We start from the raw sequence: 17,658 nt of genomic DNA, 5'->3' as shown, positions 1-17,658 counted from the left end.
GGGTAGAGGTGTGAATTAATCTGCACTGTAGGCTGGACCATGCAGGCCCCTTCAAAATTGTGCTGTATACTTCAAGAATTTGTTTACCCGAGAAATGGAAGAGAGATCATAAACTGCTTTTTTTTCCTCCCAAAGAACCGGGATATTTCGATCAGTTGTTTATTAAATTTCAATGTTTTGATCATAGAATCCCTACAGTGAATAAGCAAGGCATTATTATTATTACCCCATTGATTCCACACCTTCCCGCTGAAGAAAATCCCACCCAGGCCAAACCCCCTACCCAATCCCTATAACTGTGAATTGCCTATGGAAATTTCACCTAAATTGCACACCCTTTATAGCATGGCCAATCCACCTAACCTGCACATCTTTGGACCATGGGATGAAACGAGAGCTCCAAGAGGAAACTCATGCAGATATGGGGAGAGTGTGCAAATGCCAGACAGTCACCTGAGGGTGGAATTGAACCATGGTCCCTGGCGCTGAGAGACAGCTGTATTAACCACTGAGCTACCATGCTGCCCGTGTGTCAGATATTACTTAAGCTGGATTCAGCTTGTTTGAGCTTCACCCATTTAATACAAGAAAATGATTCAACCTGGTGTCTTAATTCATATGATTATGTCCCTAAATATAAAATTGATGCTGATCCTTTTCAGCAAGTCATTCAAGTTGAACAGAAAACATAAGAACAAAACACGAGAAAACAACTTAGATATCAGTTGAAACAAGAGGAAAGTTGAGGATAGCAATATGGCCTGAAGCAAATTTAATCAGCAGTGGGAGAACTAGAATGGTGGAGTATCATGGAGGAGACCCAAACTACATTTAAACGATATGCAGCAAGACGATGCTTACTTTGATTAGTAAGAGCTGTACTGCTGTTGCTGAACAAGATCCAAACAAAAAGTTCCATGAAGAATAAGCAAGTTGGAAAAAAAACACTTTAAACCAATTTGGAGAAGAGGGTGACAAACGTTAGGGAGAAATAATAACCTAAAGATATGAAAAAAGAGGGAGGAGAGCAAAAATTAGAGGAAACGTAATTAAGATGGCCTAGTGGTATAATCACTGGACAGTTAATCCAGAGATCCAAATAACATTCTGGGGACCTGGGTTTGAATCCAGCCATGGCAGATGGCAGAATTTGAATTCAATAAAATGTCTGGAATTAAGAATCTAACAATGACTGTGAATCCATTGTTGATTGTCGGAAAGGCCCATCTGTTCACTAATGTCCATTAGGGAAGGAAATGGTTATCCCTACCTGGACTGGCTAGCATGTGACGCCAAACCCATAGCGACATGGTTGACTCTTAACTGCCCTAGCCAGTGATGGCCCTCATCTTTGAATGAATAAACAAAAGAAATATTCCAGGTACAAAAAAAGAAATAACAAAAAAGCATAAGCCAATGATAAAAGCATATCAAATTCCCAAACAGTGTAATAGCAAGCCTGAGCAAGAAAAGTACAATCAAGTCAAAAATTACAAAAGAAACATCTTCAGGGCATAAGAACGCGATCAAGCAGATAAGCATTCAGTACGCGAATATGTGAATCATAAGGAATGAAACAAGTTACCAGAAGCAGAAGGTCAACTTGAAGAGTATGACGTAGCAGCCATTTCAGAGGCTGCAGATTGCATTAATTGGGAACAAAACATCTTTTAAAAAGGACAGGGAAATTGGACAAGTTAAATGACACACTGTTTCAGAAGAGTTAAGCGACAGTAGGCAGTGAAAAAAAAACAGAAAATTAAGAGAATGCCAGAAGCTATAAACCTCTGGTCAGTGTTCAGAGGAATGTGCTGGTGTGGGTGGCACTGTCGCTCCAATCCAGACAGCCTGAAACATCAGCTTTTGTGCTCCTGAGATGCTGCTTGGCCTGCTGTATTCATCCAGCTCCACACTTTTTGTTATCTTGGATTCTCCAGCATCTGCAGTTCCCATTATCACTATATCAATTTACAAGCTATTTGTTTCTTCATTGCACCATGCTTTCCCAACTATTTCATTATCATTAGTAAATTTAGCTATAGTACATTCTATACCTGCAATTTAAGATGTTAATTTAGATTTTAAATAGTTGGGGCCCAAAGACCAAAACATGTGGCACTCCACCAATTACAGTTTGCCAACCAGCATAAGATCCATTTATGCTGTCTCTATTTTCTGTTGTTTAGTTAGCTAATCCTTCACCCAAGCCAACATATTACCCTTAATGCCATGTGATCTTACCTTGCTCATTAATTTTGTGTGCAGCACCTTATCTAATGTCTCTGCAAGTTCAGATATCCTACATCTACAAAGATCCCCATTATCCACTTTGCTTGCTACATCTTTGAAGAACTAGAACAGATTAGTCAAACATGATCATCCTTCATAAAATCATGCTGACTCTGATGAATTACATTGTGGCTTTCCAAATCAACCACTACAGAATGTCAAAAAAAAAGGAAACCAGATTTCACAAACCACACAGTCTTTTTAATATTTCCTCTTTGAAGAGTGTCCCTGGCAAGGCCAGCATTTGTTACCTGCAGACCTTGAACTGAGTGGCTTACTGGGCCATTTGGGAGGGCAATCTACCGTATTTTGGTGAATCTGGGGGTCATATAAAGGCCAGAGTGACACCAGACAATCAACGATAGTTCCATGCTTATCAAAAAGATGAGCTTTACTTGCCACACTTACTAATTAAATTACATTAGTTTCTCCATGACATTTGAACTTCAACAATAGCATGGACGTCTCAATTACTGATCTAGTGACATCACCACTATGCCATCATAATCCCTAAAGGACGATGAAAGAACCTGTAGAAATCAAATTCAGTCTAAATTGCCCAAATAATAGTTTTCGCTCAGGAATCAACAGATCAGAAGCACCAGAGCATTAGCAGAATAATTCCACCTTTTAGTAACTTTATTGTTGCTCGTAACTTAGTGGCACATTAATTACTTCGGTACATCCATCTGGAAATACTAATGGATAGCTTTACAATACCACAATGTGATTGAATGGCAGGTTGAGAAGCCTTCTATACCGTTGATGAAGGTTGATCGACCTGCACTGAGGCACCTCTATACAAAAAACAAAATCACAGAATTGTTAGGGTGCAGGAGGTCATTCAGCCCATCATGCCACTCTAGCTCTTCAACAAAAAAAACACCACCTAGTGCTATTCTTCTCCTTTCTCCTGTCCATTGCCCCAACCTGATCAAACAAAAATAGGGAAGGTAAAAGTGAACAACTAAGGGAGAGGGAGAGGGGAGAGGAGGGAGAAGGGAGAGGAGGGAGAAGGGAGAGGAGGGAGAGGGGAGAGGAGGGAGAGGGGAGAGGAGGGAGAGGGGAGAGGAGGGAGAGGGGAGAGGAGGGAGAGGGGAGAGGAGGGAGAAGAGGGAGAAGGGAGAGTGAGCTATATTTTAGGGTATTCCTAAATACGAATTTCGCCTGCCACACCTATACTGTCCTTGCAGGCTCTCCCATTTTCAGATTCCATATTTCTGCACACAGAATAAATGGCAAATCTGAAATAGCATTCAAAAACTTAGTGGTAACATAAATTGTGGATTGAAAACATATTGTGCTGAGGTTTTCTCCCCCAACTCCGGAAACATAACTAGCAATTAAGGAGGGTGGAGCATGAGACTGCACCATTGAAATGATATGATGAGAATTGACAGGCCTTCTCTTATTCTTTTCTTAGATTTACACCAGGTAAGCTAGCCCCAAATGCTCCAGAGACTTCCAATTGCAATGCAGAGGACACGACAGCATCCTTATCTCCATATCTTCCACTGTTTGGAGATGGTGGGTTAAGAGATTTAATTCCAGCAAGATTTATACAATTCAAAGAAACTTGAATAAATAACTAAAGAGACAAAAGTCTTATTTGTGTGAAGCTGGATGAACACAGCAGGCCAAGCAGCATCTCAGGAGCACAAAAGCTGACGTTTCGGGCCTAGACCCAAACGTCAGCTTTTGTGCTCCCGAGATGCTGCTGGGCCTGCTGTGTTCATCCAGCTTCACACTTTATTATCTTGGATTCTCCAGCATCTGCAGTTCCCATTATCACAGAGTCTTATTTGTTCCTTTTATCTATGATTCTTGTCATAGTCAGATGATCTAGAATTTAACAGAACAAAAATATTTTTTCTGTGAAGTATATCTTTATAATTGCAGTTCACAATGTTTCAGTTAACAGAAGAGTAGGAAAAAGGGCTAGCAACATACAGGCAATTACCTGGCTTGTTATCTGAACAGTTAAAATAAAGAACCTCTAGTATGGTTAGACAACAGCAATTATGTCTCTCTGATACTGCATAGTAAATTAGAGAGCCTAACAAGACTACAGCACCAATCCCAAATGTCCTGAGGGCTTGCTGACTCAGACAAATTATATCCCAAGTGGTTGTATTTGTAAGGTTAAATGGGTTAAACAATTAAGTAGTAGACACTTCAACCCACTAGATCTATTTATAGGTTAGAATCCCCAACTGAACTGACACACAACTCACCAATGCACAGTGCATATTCAAAATCACTCAATGTATATACGGAAAAAGTGAACTAGTGTTAAATTTTGACACTATGTAATTGATTTTACTTGTTTAAGCACTTTAATATCCTTATGGCAATTAAAACTGCACACGAAAAACATTCCAAGGAAATATTTCATATACAAATGACTTTTTTTTTTGAACAGACACTCTCTGGTACGCCAGAGTTTGTTTTCAACCAACACCTTTAGACCAGATTATTTCCTTATTATTTCATTCTTGTTTGTAGACTAGCATACAAACTTTCTTTCCTACTTCTCAGCATTACAACAGTAGTTATCCTACAAAACGTTGACTGTTGTGTTGTGGGATGGGAGGTTGAGAAAGGCGCTTTGTAAATGCACATTTTCAGTATTTGGTCTAACTGCAGGATATTCTTCTTGTTCTTCCCTGCTTTGCAAGTTTTTACTTCTCCAAATGGGACCTGTGTCCTCGACATGTTTACCCTGTTTTGTTTTGTTCTCCCATGTTGCTGCAATCTCATTACCATTTCTATAAATGAAAAAAAAGTGTTCGGTCAGGTCAACTACACCCAGATGTACACGTGAGATAATATGAACTGCAGATGCTGGAGAATCCAAGATAACAAAGTGTGGAGCTGAATGAACAGGCCCGAAACGTTCGGCCTGCTGTGTTCATCCAGCTCCACACTTTGTTATCACAGATGTACACATATTGTTATTTGTGTGACTACTTTCAAATCGCTAGAGCCATACTTATTCAGTCACACGGTAACTAACAGCAAAATGTGTTTTTGTGATCAGTTCCACTATTCCTCCAAATTAACCCAACAGCCACTCTGGAGTTCCCTTCTGGACTAGCACATTGACTGTCTCAAATTTGGTGCTCAGGGGATTTGGTGATATTTGGTGGCTAATACGCTCCCATTCATGAAATAAACTCTCTCTAATTTTCGGCAATTATAGATTTAAGTAAAAACACCCTGAAAACTGTCACTCTATCCGCATAACCACAGAAATAAACTGTGGATAAATACAAGTGTCAAATTAGTAATGCAAGGGGTTTTGCCAATTCAGGAACTGAAGAGTAATGAAAACTATTTTTAAACTGTAACCCAAATCACATAATGACGTAAATAATGCCAACGATCAATACATGATTCTCCACTTTGCCAAAGCAAAAAGAAGTCAAATATTCTAAAAGAGTGAGAGATTCCTCAGCAGACATTGAATACAACACTCGAGCGAATTTTCCTGTACATTTCATCACTACTGAATAGTAAAACCTCCTTTTATGACAGGATTTGCAATGCAAGACCACATGCCACATTGAAGAAAAACAGTTGCCCCTTGAACATTCTGAACATTTAATGAATGGGAAATTGTACCACAATAAAGTAGCTTTGATGGCCCCAAAAAAAAAAAGCAGAACTGCAGATACTGGAAATCAGAAACAAAATCTAACTACTGAAAACAGCTCAACAGGGCCAGCATCTGTGGACAGAAAGCAGAGTCAATGATTTGGGTCCAGTAACCCTTCTTCAGAACTGAGCTTTCAGAGATTTGATGCAACCGCATGTAACAAGACTAAGAATTACTAGAGGCCAACAAAAAGCAGCATCAAATTGTCAGATTGTTAAATTCAGGTTAAAGTTAATAACATGTTCATTTAAAAGTAAGATAACGTAAGATACAAAGAATAAATAACAAGGCAACATATAGATTAAATCAGTCAACAGGATTTTAAAATATCCATTTTGGATCAGAACTTGACAAAAAAAAACAGGACTTGTGGATGGTACACAGTCACGTGCCTCTCAACAGTATGACACACAATTAAAGTCTACAGGTGTGAGGCAGAGGAGTAAGAAAGTCGACATTGTGGTCTGAAACCCTGTTGACTTTCCTGTTCTTTTAATGCTGTCCAACCTGTGCTTTTCCAGCCTCACCTATCAACTCTGGCTTGTAGTATCTGTGGCCCTAATAGTCCCCATGAAACACAAAAACATGGGCTCTTACTAAACAGCAAAGGACTTTTTATTGAAGAGATTATAGTTCTGCAGTGTTGCTCAGCCTCAGCTTAAAACAGGAGCAATTTAATCTCAGGCGATTCTTTTAGACAATACAAATTTTAAAGCAAAAACTTATTTTTCCTTTCAGTTTCTTTACTCTATTAATTCAATCTTTTACCCATCTTGTTATTTTTCTTCCTGTACTTAAGTTGCCCCATCTTAGCTAATAATAAATCTAAAAACACTAACAGTTCAACCTTGGAAGGTTATCCCATGTGCAGAGTGGCAAAGATCCCCACCAGCTCTTGTACTTTTACTGTCAGGGTACCTGATTGCTTATGGTGTTGGCTCAGATAAACAGTTTCAAGAGAAAAATTATGGGAAATAATAAACTGTTATTGTACTGAGTAGATGAAATTGCACAAAACACAAGGGCGATGTTCAACTGTTTTGCAATCTTTTAAATCGGAAGATTAGATATTACCTTCAATTATCATTCAAATATTTCCTGTTTTTGTGACATAACCTTGTGCTTTTGCACAATTGGTCCTTCACTAGACTTCTGCATCATGTTTCAAGTTAATTTCTCATGTCCCAAGAGGTCCCAAATGCCTATAGCCCATTAGATTACACTGTAATATAGGTCTTAACTAAACAGATGATAATCATTAAAAAATGATTAAGAAAGGAAGCACACGTATCAGCATCTGTAAACAAACTGGTTATTTGCCTCACATTGGCCCACTGTGAGCCCTAACGAACAATCTTGGGGTCGGGAGAGGGGGTTACTTTGTAAAATTACATTATTGTGTATTACTTCAGGTGCCAAATCCCTGTTTACTTTTCACATTTCTAACATGCATAGTTGTCTTTGCTTCTTTGCAAAAAAGAAGTGTAAATTTACCTGAAGCATTAGGTATTTGCTTTGAAGGATGGCTGTGATCAAGAAATCTGCAACAAAACTGCGCAAGATGACATGTAACTGACCAGTTCATTTCACAATGAAATTTACAACTCTTTCAATCATACCAATGCTTTTGAGCATTTTTCTTGAATGCTCTAACAAACTGGCAAAAAATTAAGTTTGTACCAATATAAACTTCTAACAACATTCTACACAAAGTTGACATTTTGCAGAAAGGAAGTGCAGCGTTTACATCTTTTTGAATGGATTTGTGCCTGGGGTTCTCAAAATAGGACCCAGTACATCTCATCCCTTTCTACAAGTACATACTGCACTACAAGGAAGGCCGTCAACAATTACAAGGTTCAGCCCATGACAAATTACAGTTTTACAACAATTTTTACATATTTTCCACATTCCCTTGAGGTTCTCCAAAAATACATAAAGTGCTCAAGATAAGTACTTGCAGTTCAATACATCACTCAACCTCGGTATTTTCTTGTGCAAATTATTGTCTAACACAGACTATGGTGCCCAATTTAGCCTTTCGTAACAACTACATTGCTGCAGTGACTTGTATGCCAGACAATGTGTCAGAAACTTACTAAAGATGGTTGGGATCTCAAAACAAGGAATATGAATTGGCCCACAAAGAATATATGTGAGTAATGCCAGAGTAAATGAGTCCTAACTGTTTACCAAAATTAGAAAATTATTCACAAACCACACCCTCAAACTTTATGGAGAGTGATGGTTCAGCTGATTTTATCTAAATTTAAAACCACTGCTTTCATGTTCTATTGGTCAAATGCCAAGCATTTTGGAATGATCCTGATTGAACAGATCAAAATTTGAAACAATGCCCCATAAAAAAAATCTAGAATTATTCACTAATTTTCTGCTTGCCATTTCTCTCCCCCCCCCCCCCCCCCAAAAAATACCTCATTCCTCTAAGCTGTGTGCAATTTAATGAAAAATGATCCAGGCTGCTTCTGCATGACCTTTTATCAGCTGAAGCAGAAACTCATACTTTGCTTATAATTCACTCAAGGAATTTCTGATTGCATCCTCATGCTGTCTCCAAAGAATTCAAAAACACTGAACAGTAAATACATCAATAATGTGGAACGGCTCCTGTGTACTTTATTAGCTTTCACAACATTTTGCCGAGAAGTGTAATACAAAGCTGACTTATAGTTTCATATTTCTATATCAACATATATTCCTAAATTAAAAATAGCTTGTCTGGTTCTCCTAATCATTGAATCAGTAAAATTGCTACCCAACATGGAAATGAACTATGCACAGGCTAGGAGAGGTTGAGATTCAATTTCTGGTCTTTGTTCAATTTGTTGCCCTCATACATTCTGGGCTGGTGAGGAGGGGACTGAATTAGTCACAGATGGATCACTATCCCACTCACCTGCCAGAATCGTGCGCATTTGGTCAGAGCTCATTTGTAATCCTTAAAATACAAGAAAACAATGAAGGCAATGCACAAAACAAAAAGGGTGGCTGCCTTGACCCCAAAAAAGTATGGAAGAGAAAAGGTTTGAAGTGTGCAATAATTGGTTTGAAGGGCATTTCTAAAAGGAGGGGAAGAGTGCAAGAAAGATGTGAGGGAAAGAGGTAGGGATGCAAACGTATTCTTGTATCTTTGAGCAAAATCTTAAACTATCCCTAGAGATAATTCTTGTGCTATGGGGATTGGCATTTATTCAGGCAGGAGTTTACTGGTTGGGGAATGGGCTACCTTCCCACTTTGGCCTTGATTATATCCAGGGTTAAGAGTTTCATAAACCCACTTCGTGCTCTGCTGCCAATTGAGGCTAAGATGAACCTAAAGAACTGCGGATGCCATAAATCAGGAACAGAAAAAAAGTTGCTGGAAAAGCTCAGCAGGTCAGAGCTGCGGAAGGGTCACCAGACCTGAAGCGTTAACTCTGTTTTCTCCTCCACAGATACTGCTAAACCTGCTGAACTTTTCCAGCAACATTGTTTTTGAGGCTAAGATGGGTCTCATTCACTGCCATTGGTATTCATGCAAAGCAGACAGAAAACTGATCTGGCAGGAGGCCTCAAAAGTAAAGCAAGGGCCCCCTTCTTCAATAAACAAATCTGTACCTTATTCAGGGACACCATGTTAGGAAGTGGGGGACTAACTGAAAGTTGCCCTCCCCTCCTTGTTCTCATCTCTCCTTTACCCTGTATCCTCCATTCTACTACTATCACACATCTGTGGTCTCAGTCATTTGGCAATCCTAAGCCTCAGATGGGCACAATTGTTGGCAGCAGTCATTGCTTGCCCAGTCATGGCATCTGCTATGATACTGCCAGCCCATCAACTCCTGGCAGTCATCACTGCAGACAGCATCTCAAGAGGATGGGAGCTGGTATTACAGCCACTAAAGAGTCAGAATTACCAAGGCACCCAGAGGAGAAAGGCTCTTTCCACAGCCAGAGCAAAGGGCAGTGGCTGGTGATGGCTTTCAGTCAGCAGCCCCTTCATCTCCTGATGCATGGCCCCTCAACAGTTTCTGATACAGGGGTCCCTTGATCAGGCTATGAGTGCCTTGGGAGCAGGAACCCTCCTGGATGCCTACAAGCAAAACACAAAAAAAGGATTGCATTTCAGGCTTCTGGAATGGCTCGTACCTACCCATTCCTGGGTAAATACTGGCAGTGGCAAAATGGGGTCTTTAAGTGGTAATCAAGGGTCTCAAGTAGCAAAAGGGAAAGAAAGGCTGTCAACCAAATTTCCCACCTGAGACTTTAACTCGGGGTAGAAGCAGGAAAGTTGGCAGGGTTCCTATGCCCTATATACTCTGCTTGATTACATACATCCCCACCATAAGACATCAGGAAATGGCATTAAATGCTGGCCAATTTGTAAACAAAAATGCACCAATAGCTCAGCAGCATCAATAAATTATTGCTGAAAAAATGATGCTGCAGCTTTTCATTTTCATTCATCAGCACAGAATCACAAAAATATTGTAGCTCTTGAAATGCTATTCTAGCTATGATTAGTTAAGTCGCTCTGCTCGATACTATTTTTCTGAAATCAGCTGTAATGGTAAAATAGTAAAAATAATCAAGCATCAGCTAAGCCTGCACTGTAGCCCTCCAACACCGTGGGTTTATTTCCCTTTCCAGAAGCAGGAAAACAAAAACTAACATTGACATCCCAGTGCAGTCTGGAGGGAGAGCTGCGCTGGCTGAGATACGATTTTTCTAGGGCTCAGCTTGTCCTCTCAGCTGAGTGAGATAATGCTATGGGATTTGTTACAAAGAGGAGATGAGAGTTTTACCCAATATCTTAGTCAACATTTAGCCCCTCAAAGCAACATCTGTGAAAAGATCCAATGATTGTCATATTGCTTCTCTGTGCATAAATGAACTCTCTCGTTTCCTACATTTCAAAAGTGGCTACGACTCAACTGTACTTCATAGTCTGTAAAGCTTGTGATTTCAAACAGTGCTGTAGAAATACAAAATTGAATTCATTATTCATTTTCTCTCCAACTTGCAATTCTCCTTCTCACCCACAGATCCTGCATGGTTCCTCATTGCCTGACTTCTGGAAACTCCTCCAGGACAATTTCCACTTTGCACCCTTTTGCTGATCCAATTTTAGCATCCTGCACATCCCATTGTCCCTGTTTTACGATTGCTTGTAAAAGGTTTTCACCATATTCAGCACCTCTTCTACAACCTGACCCCACGCCCCTCCAAAAATCACGAAAGCCCTGCTTCCCTTCGAGGCTGCATTCAACTTTCACTCCCAGCTACCAACCAGCCAACCCTTGTCCACGGTTTTATTCCTTTTATTAACTCAGGAGAGTCAGGTGGGTCGTGTTAGATGCCAAAAAAAAAACAAACATGTTGTTGGACAGCTACTTTAAAATACACAAAACTTTCATTTGACAGTAAATGTTGACATTTTATAAAGGAATGAATAAAACAAACTCTCTCGCCACGGATGCTGCTAGACCTAAGCATTTCCTGTTTTAATATAAAATAAAATGCCCGTATTGAGTTAGGATTCCTTTTTAAATAAAACATGATTATCGAGACTTTTACTACCCTATTGTCTGAAAGCACATTCACCTGGCTTTGAGGAGTCTGGAAATAAACCATCAGGCAGCTTCTAAACTGAAACATGACATCTATTTGCAGTTTGGATCAAGGGAGGACAAAGATCTCCAGGATGGAAATCTTCCATTCTTCCCACGACCAATTGCAACAGAATTCTTACTCTCAAAAGCAACTATTGCAACACCATGACATTGGAACCAGGCCATTCAACCAATGGAGTCCATTCTAATAAAAGTAGCAAACACTGGAATTACTCACCATTTCATTGAACTTTTCATCAGGAAAAATCCCCAGATGCAAGAACTTTCAAGCAAAAACAGGTGGGGGGTGCAGTGCAGAGTGGATCGGGAGAGAGAGAGAGAGAGAGAGAGAGAGAGAGAGAGGACAATAGAGGAAGGAAAGAGAAAAGGGAAGGCCAGTCGAAGGGTAAACTGCTGATGGTTTAGTCATTTCAAAATTCATAAAATTTTAGAATTCCCCATAAAATTCACAGGGACTTGAACCGGTCCAATCATTCCAGGGGTTTAACACAAAATTAGAGATCGAAGAAGGGAAAAAAAAAATTGACTTTAGATAGTGCAATTCACTTTCAGAACATCCCAAAGCATTTTAAAGCCAAAATACTTCTGGAAATTAATTGTCTGCTGTATTTCTTGCAGCATAGCAATTTGCAAGACTGTAAATTACCATCTGCAATGAGATAATGACCAGATAATGCCGATTAATGTTTGTTCCGAAATAAATATGAAACAGGACTCTCACTTACTTCCTCAGGTTAAATGTTTCATTTGAGACACAAAGCTGCTCTGGTGTGTTAATGTGGATTGATGTGCTCAAGACTCTGGATAGGGGCCTGAACATACAAACTTCATGATTCAAAGGCAAGGCTGATACTACAGATTTCAATTTTGTTCCAAAAAGTAGCCTTAAATAGCAATGGGCAAACTAAAATATATTACAGATGCAGAATAAAAAGTTATTTAGAACAAAAACACATTGCACAAGTTACTCTCAATTGTAGGCTACTTGCTCCCTGTATTAACAGTAACTGTTGAAGTTTATTGACAGTATTAAAACATTGCTCCACATGTCCAATTACCGAGCATTAAACACAGTTGGCTACTAAATTCACACAAGGGATTAGCACCAATTATAGCTCTTCTTGGAACGAAATCAAAATAAATCTAAACTGCTATTATACCCTCAAAGTGTGCTTTGCATAAAAACGGAGAGATTAAATGCTACAGTTCAGTCACAGCCTACATTTAAGAGGCTCAGTTGATGAACAAACCTTGTCCAAGAATTCAGTCCATAGAAATTTTAGCTGCACATTTTTTCTGTGGCCTATTTCTGGAAATACAACAGCATTAAGTTTCTTCTCTTGCTATCCACATGCTGCAGGTATTGCCAGAGTGGGATGCATAAAATTCAAGAAAACATTCAAATTGGGTCAGAAGTCACACAACACCATGTTATAGTCCAGGACAAATGGGTCTGATGAAGGGTCTAGGCCTGAAACATCAGCTTGCGTGGTCCTAAGATGCTGCTTGGCCTGCTGTGTTCATCCAGCTCCACACTTTGTTAACCAGGCTATAGTCCAACAGGTATATTTGAAATCTCAAGCTTTCAGAGCATTACTGCTTTGTCACATCACCTGGCAAAGGAGCAGTGCCCCAAAAGCTTGTCATTTCAAATAAGCCTGTTGGACTATAACCTGGTGTCATGTGACTTCTGACCTTGTCCACCCCCGTTCAACACCGGCACCTCCAAATCATGACTTTCAAACTGAAGTAAAGACGGTCTTCTCGTGTTTTGTTTGGAGAGATGTGTCAGTCAATCACTTGGACCAGTGATTTTAGGTCTGATTCCTGGTCTGTGCTGAGCTCAGTGACCAAACTGTAATTGAGCTAAAAAGTTAAATATCAGCTACCCACATTACAGAGGAATCATTTGTTGGTGACCCCTTATAGAAAATGCAGAGATACAGCAGCCCAATCAGGATAAAGATGAAAACAACTGATACTCACCTCGGTAAAACAGTTTGCTAACATCAAACAACCTGGCAAACTAAGCATATTGACCATATATTGCTTAAAGGATTAATAGGTGCACTCCTTTTAAAAGAAAGTTTGACAAAATGTAATAAGATCCACTCCTCCATCAATAGTATACTGGTGTTAAAATAACTTAATAAAATGATTCAATAAGAGAAGGAACATTGGGAGTGAATTTCTCATCAGCCAAGTTAATTAAATGAAGAATGCAATGATCACAAGTACTCTGGCAGTCCTTCAAAACAGCTGCCAAAATGATACTGTCAGAAACCAAATTGAAAAGCAAAACAGAAATCTGAACTAAATTCCAACAGAATTCATTTTCAGGGGTGAAATTTATAATGGAGCAGTGTTTAAGTTTGGTCACCATCATAAAAGAGCAACAATTTACTAAAAATTTCTCTTAGTGACTTTGCTGCAAGAAGCTTTGAACTGGTTTTGTGTAACTGATGGTAAGACCAAATCACAATCATTGATGCTGCAGTTATTTTAATTTGCATTCAAGGAGCCTGCTCCTCATGCATACATTGTTATTTCCAGTTTCCATAGCCTAGTAGTAGATTTGAGTTAGACTGGGCTAATAGTCTGCCATCAGGCCACAGAAATGATTCTAGAGCACAAACATGAGGGTTAGATCCTAGATAACAGGTTGTCTAAATTAAACTTGAAAAAAAAAGGTTTTTCACGGGAGTTCACGGAGTTGACACGGACACCTTGCTCTTACCCGTGGGGTAAGTGAGGTAATGAGGGGAGAATCTCAGAGACTTATAAAATTCTAACAGGACTAGACAGTGGAGATGTAGGAAGGATGTTCCTGATGATGAACCAGGGGTCACAGACTGAGGATTCGGGGTAGGCCATTTATGACAGAAATGAGGAGACATTTCTTCACCCAAAGAGTGGCGAGCCTGTGGAATTCGTTACCACAGGAAGTAGTTGATACCAAAGTATTGAATGTATTCAAGATGTGGCTAGATATAGCACTTGGGCTGAATGGGATCACAGGTTATGGGGAGGAAGTAGGATTAGGTTTAGGATTAGTGTTGAATGATCAGCCATGATGGTAATGAATGGCAGACCAGGCTCGAACAGCTGAATGGCCTGTTCCCGCTCCTATGTTTCTCGATCACTCAAACATCTCTAAGCACTGAGCACACAAGCTATTTTAAAGTGCATTTTACAATTAAGCATGCAATCCCAAATCCTTTTGATTTCAAAAATATTGATTGACATTACACACAGAGGCATAACAAAACACTAAACTGACGTACAACCTACAATTTTGTAAGAAATGTTTCTCCTCCACGCCACATGACACAAAGGCACACAGCAATTGTCTGCCAGAATGAATACAATCAGCCATCTGTCGTGTGATACAATCAATAGTCATAAAGCTGAAAACAGTCAACAGGGATTGTGCCTGGACACAATAAAAAATAATCAGAATCTTTAATTCTCCACTCCTCCATTATGTTAGTTTTGTAACACACTCCTGATCATTGTTTGTTGTTCAGAATTAAAGTGCACACTTACTATTTTAAAGTAATCAACCAATCTTGGAGTTCAATTCAATGAGTAACATCTAAAATGTTTTTCAAAAAGTCAGGGGACACAGGATGTTGCCATTTAGCCCTCCATTCCTGTACTGATTCTCAGATCACATTCCTAATCCCAATCCTCTGTATTCCCCCATAGGTCCCTGTTTCTTTAAAAAAAGGATCAAATTACATTTTGCAAATTGCTTTTGGATCTGCTGCCTTTCAGGTAACAACAGATCATAAATTTACTGAGTGAAATAATTGGATTATTGCCTTGTAGTTTACAAAAATGTACGCAGTGCAAGGGGTGGGGCAGTCATAAAATCTATATTGGTACACATATAAATATACTAAAGGTGTGCATATTTAGGGGTTGGACATGGGAGAAATTTGTTTGATTTAGACTTTGTAAGAGTGGGGAGATAAATCCATGGCAAAAAAAAAGTTTGGATAATGAGCAGGAATAAAGCAGACGCACATCCTCCTCAACAACTCCGCCTCCCAGGCTATGCCAATACTCATTGCTCCACATTAAATGGACAATTCAGAGAGCAACCAGTTGCAATAAAAATTAGATATTACAATCGTAGCAACGTTACCTATTGCCACACAATACTGCACACAATGGAGCAGAATATCTTTGCACAAATTACGCTCATGGTTTGAAACAGAAGGCAACACTTGACAAGTACAAGTTTATCTCTAGTATCACGAATCCAAAGCAAAAACTGCATCGCCGGGGTTGTACTGTTACAGCCAGTATCAGAAGTTTCAGTTTCTCCAGAGGCAAATGAGCAGGTAATGCTGGATTCATCCCCCGTCCCTTCTTCACGCCCAGGGCAACCTTCCACCTAAATCGGCGAGTTTATTGAGGATTCTTCTGCATTAACAAACCGTACATTACACCCTCGAGCACAATTTCTAACCCAGCATCTTTCCACTTATTTCCTTCTTGTATGACACAAGTGCAGGGGAAGGGGGCAAAAAGGGTGTCCCTTCTTTGTATTGACGCTCTCTTACCTCAGTTTCAGGTTTGCCATGAAGTCTGACATGCTGACGGTGTCCAGGAGGACAAAGTCTGCCTTCCCGAACTCTAGGCTTTCCTGCTCCGCCATGGTTTCCCCCTGTGTCTCTCCGGACCGGCAGAGAGAGAAGAACAGAAGAAAGGACAGACTTTCTTTCTTTCTTTCTTTAACCTGAACTCCAACGCTTTCTCTCTCTTGCTCAGACTTTTAACCTCCCAGACAGGTTTCCGTTGGGTTCCGCAGTCTATTTTTCTTCCTTTCAATGCAGTGATGTTGTTGGAGCTTTCCGCCTGGATTAGGATCCCTTTTTCTCTCTCACTCACTCACACCCGCCTTCCTTCTGCGACCAGTTACAGTCGATTCTCCGCAGCCGCACCTCACCTGGGCGAGACTTGTCAATGCAGGAGGCGGACGCGCTCCCAACGCTTGGCGCGTCACCCTGGCGGCGGCTTCGGTGTGTGCGACGTGCATGCCGAACGACCGGGCGCGCCCCATACCGCGCCCCCCTACCACCACCACCAATCCGCGGCTAGTGGGCGGGGCTCGATTCCGTCTAGCCCCGCCCCCCGCCGGCGCGCGCACACATAACACACCTGGTGCCCAGGTGAGGAGGCGGCTGTCAGGTACACACAAGGGTGAAAGATGCAGGGGTATACCGCTTTTTAACCAAGTCATTCCAACACAGAGGCTCGGTTCAAATATTCACATTTATGGAGATAACAAGGTGTGGAGCACAGCAGGCCAGGCAGCATCAGAGGAGCAGGAAAGCTGACGTTTCAGGTCTGGACCCATCTTCAGAAATGGTTGAGGGGAAGGAGGTTCTGAAATAAATAGGCAGATAGAAGATGGATAGAGGAGAAGATGGGTGGCGAGGAGACAGACCAGTCGAAGAGGCAGGGATGGAGCCAGTAAAGGTGGGCAGTCACAGTGAAAGTTGGTTAATCCAGGGAGGATGGACAAGTCAAGTTTGCAGGGATGAGTCTGGTAGGTGGGAGGGGGAGGTGGAGGTGGGGCTTGAGTTGGGAGGAGGGGATAGGTGGGAGGAAGGACAGGTTAGGGAGGTGGGGACAAGCTGGGTTGGTTTTGGATTGCAGTCGAAGGGAAAGGAGATTTTGAAGGTTGTGAAGCCCACATTGATACCATTGGGCTGTAGGGTTCCCAAGCAAAATATGAGGTGCTGTTCCTGCAGTGTTCAAGTAGCATTGTTGTGATACTGGAGGGGACCCAGGATGGACATGCCATCCAAAAAGTCCCAAAGCATTTCACACAAGTCTTATAAAACAAAACATAATATCAAGCCACATAAGAAGATCATTTTCTTTAGTAATTTAAAGGATGTAGGTGTCACTGTTTATTTCCTTTCTCTAATTGCCCTTGTGATGATGGCACTTACCTACCCTCCTGGCATGTTGCACTCTATGTAGTGTTCGAGAGGGGGGTTGCAGGATTCAGAACTAGTCAGAGTAAAGGGACAGTAATTTGGGCCTGAGTCTGCTAATCTA

General features: G+C 40.6%; 1 protein-coding gene across 1 annotated transcript in view; it reads right to left on the bottom strand.

Annotated features, from left to right (window-relative positions):
- Positions 1-16,594, bottom strand: part of myo1d (myosin 1D) — a 486,267-nt gene extending 469,673 nt beyond the window's left edge. Inside the window, exon 1 of the mRNA XM_048560821.2 lies at positions 16,152-16,594. Coding sequence (XP_048416778.1) covers positions 16,152-16,246 — 95 coding nt within the window. The 5' untranslated portion in view covers positions 16,247-16,594. The remainder of the gene's footprint in view (positions 1-16,151) is intronic.
- Between the last annotated feature and the right edge of the window lie 1,064 nt (positions 16,595-17,658).

Source organism: Stegostoma tigrinum, chromosome 31 (genome assembly GCF_030684315.1).
Source record: "Stegostoma tigrinum isolate sSteTig4 chromosome 31, sSteTig4.hap1, whole genome shotgun sequence".
In the NCBI taxonomy this organism is placed as follows: domain Eukaryota; kingdom Metazoa; phylum Chordata; class Chondrichthyes; order Orectolobiformes; family Stegostomatidae; genus Stegostoma; species Stegostoma tigrinum.
Note: the sequence above shows the minus strand (reverse complement) of the source record. Positions and strands in the feature narration are given on the sequence as shown.